Source organism: Ruditapes philippinarum, unplaced genomic scaffold, assembly GCF_026571515.1.
Source record: "Ruditapes philippinarum isolate M1 unplaced genomic scaffold, ASM2657151v2 ctg5989_1_1_1_1, whole genome shotgun sequence".
Lineage (NCBI taxonomy): Eukaryota > Metazoa > Mollusca > Bivalvia > Venerida > Veneridae > Ruditapes > Ruditapes philippinarum.
The window spans coordinates 41,179-52,739 of NW_026866690.1; the positions used below are offsets into that span (position 1 = coordinate 41,179).

The 11,561-nt window shown below is 29.5% G+C and overlaps 1 protein-coding gene across 1 annotated transcript; it reads left to right on the top strand.

Moving 5' to 3' along the window:
- Positions 1-994: 994 nt before the first annotated feature.
- Positions 995-6,832, top strand: LOC132733360 (phospholipid phosphatase 2-like). The gene is made up of 6 exons (XM_060720004.1): positions 995-1,193; positions 2,869-3,020; positions 3,404-3,624; positions 5,167-5,281; positions 5,683-5,859; positions 6,101-6,832. Exons 1-6 carry the CDS (start codon positions 1,076-1,078, stop codon positions 6,359-6,361), a joined length of 1,044 nt encoding a protein of 347 aa, XP_060575987.1. The 5' UTR covers positions 995-1,075; the 3' UTR covers positions 6,362-6,832.
- The last annotated feature ends 4,729 nt before the right edge of the window (positions 6,833-11,561 follow it).

An 11,561-nucleotide genomic window follows, 5' to 3' on the forward strand; every position in this document is an offset into this window, starting at 1 on the left:
TAAAACAATTAGTGTCAAAGTCAATAGAAACAACATTATAGCAGCCCTATTTTTGTTAATTTATTTTTGTAACAAAAGTATGTAGAGTATAAATGTTGTTTGTTTGATTTTAGTATTGTTTTTATTGTATGTTTTAATATTGTTTTACGCCACACAGGTGGTACAAAGGGGGCATGATAGATGTTGCAAATTTACACATCTCTCATTAGCAGACTCAATCAAACCGAGTCTCCCAATTTCATATTAAATTTTAATATTCTTGTTTCACTGTTTCCTAAAGGGTCACCCACCCCTTTACCAGAAAATTCATTTTAATTGTTTTAACAAACATTATGTTGTTATAGTTCTTTTTTTAATTTTAGTTTTAGCCGTCAAATAATTACATAGTAAAAGGTTATGAACAGTCATATTATGTTCTTTTTTTGCGGACAAAAGCGAATATCTATAAATTTTTGAAAGAGAATGTGCATCCTAAATATAAAAATACGTCATCATATCTGATCATAAGTTCGTGTGCCATTACAAAATTAAGACATTTAAATGGGTTATATCAATTATTTATATAACTTCTTTACTAAAATGGCTCTTATTTATCAATACAACTAAAGTCATGTTAACTTATTTCATAAAAGGGACGGGTGTCGTTGACTTATTTTTTTTATTAATAGGTTTATTCCTTGTTATAAAATATATGCGAATAAATTATAACAGTTTCGTGAAAATTATTAAGCAGTTTGGAATGCAAAGTTTTGTAACATAACTATCTTAAAATCAATAAGAGGGTAAGTAAAAGTAAACAAAGTATGTTTGAATAAAAAACTGATCTAATTGATTAATATTTCTTAAAGAAGAATTTAATAAATTTGAATTTCAAGTTGAATGATCATTTAAACTTAGCATTTGTTAACATTACTGTTAAATTTCTATACCGTAGCAAATACACATACTGTTTAATTCTCTTATCGTATGGAAAGTATTTGGGAGTCTTTTCATTTGTCGATACAAAAACCTATGTACAACGCGTAGATATATAAAGACCACTGTTATATTTTCTCAAGGTAAATGTTTTGTGTCTATGTTAAAAATTGGATACTGTAGAAATTGTACGATGGAAAGTAGCTCTCAAAGAAAGATATGTCATAGGCGTAGAATTATCATTAGAATAATTGTGGATTTAACAATTTGGATTGCAGGTAGTTAATTTTTGTTGTTCTTAGTGTGACTATATTTTGGAATTTTCTTAAACAAATTAGGTTTCTTAAATTTTAATCATATTAATTGGTCAGGAACTAACTAATAATTATTTCCAAGTATTCATTTAGAAATTAAATATTTAAATATGTTGAATCAAAGTTTTGCAGGTGGAGTAAAAGGCACCTGCAAGTTAAGGAGTTTATGAACAGTTTGGTTTTCAGAATCAAATAGGTTTCTGATTATAAAATATTTCATGTTAGTATCATTAACTTCACTTATAATGTTCATTAAATCTTTTGATAAGACATCGTGTGTTTTGCATATGATTCACTGAATACATAGACCTCCAGTTATACCATACACCATTTTATGTCAAATGTTAAATGTACGTATATTGATTTTTTACCGGCCACTGAAGCGAATTTAACATTACATAATTTCAAATATCAATAATTTCAGACTTCATGATTTTAATTGTTTATATGTACCACAAAGTGCTTTCTTAAATATTTTAAAACCTTGATTCAACATCGACATTTCAACAGACGTTTAACTTTAGTTGAAATTGCGGATAATAATCCTGGGATTAACCCAGTTAAATTTACTTTTAAATGAAAGATTCAGATTTCTCATCAAAGGAGGTAAAAATTGCCTAATATATAGATATAATTTTATTTCAAATGTATAATATCAAATAGACAAAATCAGAATCTTCAAGATTACGACGTTTTACATGAACATATAATGTCATAAATATAATAATTAAGTAATTAAGTCTCAGCTAATACAAAAGAAATGTTTTAATTAATGAAGTTGGAAATTTGATGCAGTTATGTATATGAAGTTGTATTATGTCAACGTTAATGCACAATTTATGTTCAATGTATTTGTGTCAATTATCAAAACCTAGTTGTAAACTAATCGTTCATTAAAATGTCAAAGAATCATTATCATTACCTCATAAAGGTTACACAGAAATAAAAGAAAAACACTCATTCAAAATAAAAATACGAATTTTTTATGTTTAACAAATTAAAGCTTTGATTACCTTCGAAACAAAAAATGTGATTTAAGAGCATAATATATAAAAAAAAAAGCATCGTACATGGAGTGAGTACATTTTAAACTTTTCACAAATGCAACAGTGTTTAACATGTTTCAAGTAAAAAGTACGCTGGTTCAATTATCTAATGTATTTAAAATTCTAACGTTGATCTTCTGATGAACTATAGTTAGCGGGTAGTTGTAGTTTGCTAAAAGCTGAAAGCATTATAATGTTCGATTATGTACTAAGCAGCAATAATTGGCAAAATAAAATGTATCATGGACCTTTCATAACTATTGTACATAGTCACGGATCACTTAATTCTCTACAATGAGATAATATATTGATATGTCTTAAAAATGACAGATACACAACCACGTTTCTTATTTAATCGCGTGTCATCATATCAAATAAGAATTTAACTTGCAGAAAAGTTTTGTTAAAGAAAATGGACTTTCATTATACTTTAATTCCATTGATTTAATTTAATCTTATTCATAATGATTTGATCTTGAAAAAATTTTTTTTATCTATAAATGTTTAACATTGAGCTATATTTTAGATATTATATTAACATCATACAGAAATTCAAGATTGTAACGATTCTAAAACTGTCTTATATCTTTCAGCATCCCTAATTGCATTTTATCTGTTTCTATTCGAGAAACCATATGAAAGAGGTTTCTTTTGTGACGACAAATCCCTAAGTTACCCATCTGTACCAGAAACAATTTCAACACCTGTTATGGTGGTAGTAGGGCTGACAGCTGCTTTGATATTGGTAAGAATTTCTTTACAAATTAATCTATACCGAATGATTTCTGATTATAACACGGCATTTTAATAATACAAATATGAAGTAAGGCCATTCTTAACCTACAATATGTCATCACGAACAATAAGACCAGTGGTTGGCAATAACAGAACGAATAAATGACTGGAAAACTATTCTCCTGACACTTGCTTGATATTCTTGATTTTACAAATTTAAACTGTTAGTAAAAAATGGCCTGACGCAATTGTTGACAATTTTCACTGTAAATTCTTTTTGAAAAACAATTTTATGTAGTCAGTTCATGAATGACGCGTCGTGTGCATGCTTTAGGTCTCTTATTCAAGCTGCTTTGATATTTTTATAAATTTATAAAAATGTGTTTCTTGTAGATTATATCTGTAGAGGTTTTTAATTGGTTGGATGTCAAATGCCGGAAAAGATACCAGCATGCAAGTAGTGCTATATTTTGTGTGAAAAGCTACATGGTGTTTATGATTGGGTTCCTGATACAAGAACTGTTTGTAGACACTCTTAAAAACAAGATTGGAGTACTAAGACCAAATTTCTTTGATGTTTGTAAACCACAGTTTAATTTAACGTTATGCCCAGGGTAAGTCTTTATAAAAATCTGCATTTAAGATTATTACTTTATAGAAAGTAATAAATAATTTATTCTTTAATCACTTTATTTGTTTCGACCGATTAAAAATAATCACAACATGCATTTTAAATTTATTTCACAACTAGTTTTCTATAGACAATATGGCGACACTGCCTTCAATAGTTATTTAAGTTATTAACTAAAAATATTTCGTTAACTAATTGTTTAATTGTGATGCATTTATTAGGTTATTTCAGTGTTGCACTGTGAATCATGTAAAATGCCTAATCGGATTTTATTATAAAACGGATTTAATATTCCTTTAATGTATGCTTATAGATAATACATTGGACTTGTTTACTTCTATTAATGTGGAATATTAATGAAATATAATTAAAATTTAATTGGACATGCAGAAAATATGTCTATGACATTGAAATAACTTTGCACAAGCTAAAATTCAACGTGATCTTAAATCACTTGTGAATGTCGTATAATATTTAAATAACACATGGGTTTGAGGGTAACAGTAAAAATATCATCCCGAGGAAAATACTGTTACCCGAGGCGTAGCCGAGGGTAACAGTATTTTACGTGGGATGATATTTTTACTGTTACTCACAAACCCATGTGTTATTTATTTTATTACCCCGAACAAAAATACTGTGATGAACTAAATCTAACTGTAACAAAAATAAACCAAAAGTAACAATAACTAAACTGTCCTTACCTTTTAAGTTTAAGGTGTACTTTAGGCCTACGTGAGAAGTTTTCTTTCTCTTTTATTCTTTAAGCAAGTGATGATATCTACAAATCATAAACATACAATAAGCTAGGTTTTATTTAGAAAACATAACACTAACCCATTTACACGGTTAAGATCTGTGAAATCTGATCCTTCTGTTTCCAGAATATTCTTAGCATGGTTTTTGACAAAATAACGATGAGATCCTATGTCTGTCCACCATATCTGTAACTGATTAAAATTGTAAAATAATTCTCTGTTGCATGCTTAAATCGCCTGCATGTTCCAGTTTGACACATAATTATTTACATTGCAATTACTTCCGTTGAAAACGAATGTTCACTTTTTGACTATTCAACAAAAAGATATTTTATACACGAAAAGCACACCAGGGTGCGAACAACTAAATTTTATTGGTGTCATATTTACTCCAGAGAAGAAATTGATGTCCTATTGGGGTTTAACGTCGAAAATAAGAATGAATCGAGAAGAAAATGGTCGCCATTTATTTCATTCTATTGAGAAAATAGACCACGTGACCAGATTTTATACTGTTAAAAAATAATGTTACCTATGTAACAGTACAAAATTCTTAGTCACGTGGTACACTTGCATTTACAGTAAAAATAACTCCCAGAGGCCTATGGGAAATTAGCATTACGAAAAAAGTGAGGGGTAATAAATTATGATATCATATGGTAGAACATTTTACGTTGTGATTTCTTCATATGGGATCTTTAAAATTATTTACAAACAAATATTTTATTAAATGATGCCTTAGTATCACATGTTATGTTGTTTTAAAGGTATATAACAGAATACATGTGCTCTGGAAATGACGAAAAAGAAATCAGAAGCAGCCGACAGTCTTTTCCTTCCGGACATTCATCTTTTGCCATGTTCATTGCAGTTTATTTTAGTGTAAATATTTATGTTTTACATTTGCTTATCTAAAGGGTTTTAAATTCTGCGTGATATCGCATAAAACAATGATTAAATAAGAAGTATCAAATTATGTGGTCTTTTTTGAAAATAATATAATGGAACCTTATAAATAATGACCCCATACAGGTTTAGTTAATTTAAGGAATAATACATTACCCTATATTTCAAACTTTAATTGTCGTGTTTAAATAAAACCTATGAATAAACTTTCATTCATTTTAATAATATATCTGACATTAATTACATTTGGCAATTTATTGATTATACTATACATGTTTAGAAATGATCAATAGAATGAAAGAGAAATTAATACTTTCATTAATTGACGTATACTCCTATAAATACATATTAAAATATTTTCATTGAATGCTTTGCAGTTGTACATAGAAAACCGTTTGCATATAAGGTTCTCTCGATTACTGAAGATCTTCCTACAAATTAGTCTTGTATTGGCTGCAATTTTATGTGGTTTTGGCCGCATCAGGGAAAACAAACATCATATGTCTGACGTTCTAGCTGGTTTTATACTAGGCATCACAGTTGCTGTATTTGTTGTAAGTACATATTCATTATCTAAAATTACTTGATAAAACTTGTATTATAATGAACTGAATTTGTTATTACATCCCATATACAAAGGTCACTTGTATCAAATAAGAGATGATTGCATTTCATTATCATAAACAAATAAAAGAATAATCCAAAGGTCACACTTGTTAAACATTCCATTATAGTTTTTCCTTTTTTTGAACCAAAATAAGGCCAATGAGTCTTTCGATCATTTTTATATTGTAGCATACCATGATGTGGAGGAAATATGTAAAAGATGACAGTCGTAAAGAGGTTCAGAAAAATCAAACGGACAAATCACGTGACTGTTGTTGTGTATGTAACCAGCCTTCTGATATTGAATTTGATTCACAAACACCATCATCTATATCACAAAATGGATATTTCCAAAATATAGAAACTGGAAGGAATTCATCGTCTGCTAAACATATATCCCTTCAAAACAATAATAATCAAACTATTTCAGAACCATCGGAAATAATGTAGAAAAAACAACTCTTCTTGTATTTTTATAAACGACCTTTTGCAAGTTTTGTATCAAAGGTTTAATTAGTGCAATTAAGAAGAACTACTTTACAATATACATATTCCAAAGGTATGTATAAAGTCTTACAACAAGTCGGATATATATCTTATACTTCATATGATATGCACATTATGCGTATGTCATTATTGTTCTTAGCTGAAAAGCAAATAATGAGTGATTTATTATACAGACAAAATGATTTGATACGACATATATATATCTAAATAAGTAAATGTGACAGAATTGGTACTGATACATGTATATAGAATATTGCATTGTTTTATGAGTTTTATATTAAATAAAAAATGTTTATTCATTTTTGTCATTTCGTAAGAAATGATGATGTGAAATCTGTAGTGGAATACCGGGTACTTCCCTAAAATGATTCAATTTTGACATATACAAGCATCCTCATGTTAAATATGATACACATTGCATTTGTTTCTTTTTTTTATTTTCTGTTTAAATAAAGTTTAACATTGAAATATTCCACTGTCGACCGATTTACCAGTATCTTAGGAAATTTATATTAATTTCTATAGCGGACGTATTTCTCCTCCCTTAGCTAGTGTTTTTAAGTTATTTTTTTATCCTGCCTGACTCGATAGAAATGCACTCAATATGCATGTTACATACCACAGCATTAGGATGTTGATAGAATGAATGACATAGAAACATCTGCAGGTATCAAAAGATAAAATCAATGGGGTACTTCATTACAAAGTGTTGACGTTAAAACCATCTCAAACCAGCTGAATAAGTTTTCTTTGCGTATATTTTTATTTAGTTTTATTGAATATAATGCACATTCTGATAATTTGGCAACTTTAATGGTTGCATAGAAAGGTTAAATTCATCGTAGCATTTTAGCATTTTTAATTTAGATATATCTTCACAAATTCATCCAGCTAACAAATACTGACATTTTTAATTAAGATAAATTCGCGAATGTGTCCATATGGAAAACCTTACAATCATTATGTACCTTATAAATATTATAACGTTTTATATTGTCTTTTTTTAAAGAAACTGGAAAACTCTATTCTAGTTTCAAAAACATATCATTTATGTTTGTATGAAGACTGGAGTACTAGCTATTCTCCCAACGGTATATTAAAGTACTATCAGTTTGTTCCTAACAAATTCTTCACTACGATACCGCACTACGAGGGCATGAAATGAACACTTTTGAGCTAACTTTTAATTTGAAGTCTCCAGATAGAAATAAGCAATACATTTCAAACATCCCTCGTACATTGTGGTTAATAAGGGATAACAGGTAATAATACCACAAGCTAAAATCTAATTTACATGATAGAACGATTCTAAATGTGAAATAAATCGTATAGTTTCTGATGATACTTAATTCAATATATCAAATGTCTATTTAGGACATGTTTTATTAACATAAAAGATAGTATAAATTAGAAACCGCGGGTGGCAAATGTATACACATAAATTCGCCTGTAAAATGATGTCGAGCAATGAACTTAACAAAACAGTATTGGAACTTGTGAAATTAAAACTAGGTAACGCAATTAAAAAAGGAAGAAGAAAAAGAGCCTGTCTATTATCGTTAATTGTAATCAATTAATATAAATGGTTCTTAACACAAAAAGCAAATAAGGAAATGTTTGTTTAGTAAAATTACGACATCTTACACCGGCAATCCTAACATTTAATTGTGTACGTTCGTTTACATATTTTAATATTCATTTAAATTATTTTAGATTTTTATCAATCGATATCATTGAACAATATAATCATCATCTCGGTAAAGACTATTAAAGTGTATCAATGTCCACTGTCTGAAGAATTTCATTAATTTAGTATATATATGTTTTTTAATTGATGGCATTGATATAACTTTTATGACCGCCTTATGAAGTCATCTGCGGATGTTTCAAAATTTACAAGTTTTACATTTCGTGTTCAATTCCACTTAAGCCGGTGCTAGGGGTCGTGGACGGTAGCTTGCAATTACCATTACAGTCCATGTACAGGCTCATTCAAACCGAGCCTACGATATTTTCAATTTTGACGTGTTGTGCTTTCTTAAGGGATTCTGTTTTTTCTCAAATTTGCATTGATGTAACAATTTTGTGTGTATGCCCGCATTAATTATGTATTTCTATTCGACTGACTTCAAAACAATGAACGTAAAACAATTTACCATAGAAATTATTCAAAACAGAAATAAACTTTCTGATGTGATTCGAATGCTTTAAATTAACATCTATATCATACAAATAAAATACATTACCTTTGAATAAAGATGAAATGCTAACAATATATTAAACCGCGTTATATATAAGAGGTTGTTAAAAAAGTCAAACATTACCATCAAATAGTTAATTAGCTGCCATGAATATAAATATTTGAAAACGCATCGCAATGAAACTGTTTAATGTAATTTCTAAATAGAGAATCCGGCTTAATTGAAAACTAATATTTATTTTAAAAGTTGATAAAGCATGACAAGTATATCAAGATACACTAATACACTATGTATCTTCAAAGACAAAGAGTATGGAAGGGAATGACATTTATTATCGTTGAAATCAAAACAAGTTCATCATTATATTTTGCAGCTTTCGTACTAGATAATGTTTACACAACTGTTTTGAGCAGCCCAATAAAAGTAGTTAGTTATACCCTGGACAAATGTTATGGTATAGAATCATTCTATTAATATTCTTCTTGACTGAAGGTAAACAGTTGTATGAAGAAACTTAATTAAATAAAACCTCCTGTGAGAGAAATCGTCGGGAATGATAATGAAAATAAATTGCTCTTCATCCAAAAAATAGAATAAGAAATTGTTGATTCCGTGCGCGTCTGTCAAATCTTAAGCGGAAATTAACGGCTGACAACTGGTACATTTGACTGTCTCTATTGCATTCTTTATATGAAAGATTCCGGACTGTTGTTAATTACAGTAAAAAAACAGGGTAGGCAATATTCTTTCAGACTTATTCAACTCGACAAAACGTTTCTAATTTTATTAAACATTATTACCAATAAGTGTATTATACCTAGCACCTGTTCACCAACATACTCGGAATAAACTCGGTAAACTAAACTGAATGCTAAACAGGTACTAAACTAGCTCACAAGTACCCTTGTTACATCCATGCATCAATGCTATAATTGGTTTATGAGCAACTGTAGAACATTCGTTTCAGTAGAAATGCTCATTACATATGACGCAATACTGTAAGAATAAAGTACCACAGTAGCATACTATTATATTCACCAAAATATTCATTACTTATTCATTCTTTTTTTAAATTTTAACTTTATTTAAATGCTTGTATCATCTGTATCACTAAAGTTCTTATGAAATTAGAGCATCACTATCAATTCTGATTTTATTTGTCATATCTAGGAAAAAAATTACATTCGCCCAGACGAAGTCGAAGGATCGTGTCTTAAAACCATGATTCAGTTGTAAATCAGTATAAGATATATGATTAATACATATTGTTTAACTTAAGTTCCCACCCGTCTGAATTGATATAAAATGCACCAAAACTGAAAAATGGAAAGTAAACGCATTCCATTATAAAAAGATAAACATAACTTTGTAACAATTTGATCGGGTTTATATTTTAAGATATCAATTTCTTTATTCAATACTTATACATTTCCATTCTTACATACAAGCAAATAATGAAGCAGAATAAAAACAAAAACTCACCAAAAACACTCACAAATATCCGAACATGCACGCACACAAATACGCACACAAATACGGTTACTTAAAATGACTATTTTTCTTCGTTGGTTCCCATCTTGGACGATGTGCATTACGAAGTACTTGGAAACGAAAAAAAGAGATGATGCTGCTTATTATGTCAGTTTTTGTTATATAAATTTAATAAACTGATATGGATGGGATATGTGGCGTTGTGGTATGTGAAATATAAGGTTCATGTGAAACGAAAACGTTATAAGAACGGACAATATAAAAACATGCGTTATTATGGTTGCTTTAAAAGGGAGAAAAAATCACAGTCGCATATACATGTACGCGTGAAGAATGTTGCATTTTTTCATTATCACTCACTTACAGACTCAATCAAACCGAGTGTGCAATTTTCATGTTTATTTGCTGTTTTTAAAGCTTCCGAGGGATCACTTTTTACCAGATTTTTATACACAACAGCAGGCTTCAAATGCTGTGTGGCAGCCGTGAAAAGTTGCCCGCACTTCACTTTAGTGTTGTTATATTTTCTGGTCCTTCGGGAGGATTGAGTCCAGCACTTTAAGTTTTAAGAATTGAGTACCGCTCAAGTCGGTACAAGGGGGCGTGAGGGATGTTGCACCTTTTTATTATCCCTTATGTACAGAGTCTGCAATTTTCATGTATTTTTGCTGTTTTGAGTGCTTCCGAGGGAGAGATCACTTTTTTAGATATTTATTCCCTAACCAGTCTTTATTGGCAGTTTAAAACATGTTTATCTATCGTTTTGTCTTTTTCGTGTATAGTGACACACTCACGAGCAGTGTTCGAATAACATATTCAAACGCCACAGGATTTATCGAAATAAGACATAATTTAGATGAAAAGAATCTACGACATTTCGTAAGCAACGAAATGACGTCATCCTAAGTAAACTTCTCATTCATAAAATCGTCAGAATGACGTCATTTTAAACTAACATGGATGGGGGATTAAGATTCATTTTTACAATCAAGTCTGACACGTTAGTTTAAATTGTTGAAAAATTGACAAAAATAATTCTTGAAAACTAAGGTGAAACATTTTGTCTTATAATTTCTTTTCTGTCATATGTTTTATACCTTAGCGACAGCAGGGTGCGATAAAATACAACCTTATATTAAAATTCGCAGCAAAATTACTTCATCGGTTTGTTTTTTTAGGAGCAAAATGATATCGGTCTGAGTGGAGTTTATTGGCTATTTATCACTGGTTTGTCGTTTATATGCGAACGACATCAACCACTATGGTCAATGGTTTTCGTGGTCAATTTCTACGAATCAAATATCTAAAAAGGTGTTTAATAGCCGAAAAACTCACACACATTAATTTTGATTTTACTGTATCAGCTGAATTATCAGTCTTTAGTGTTTGAAAGACGGTACAATTAAAAAATATCCTTTGTTTCTTCACAGAGGTATAGAAACATATGTTGA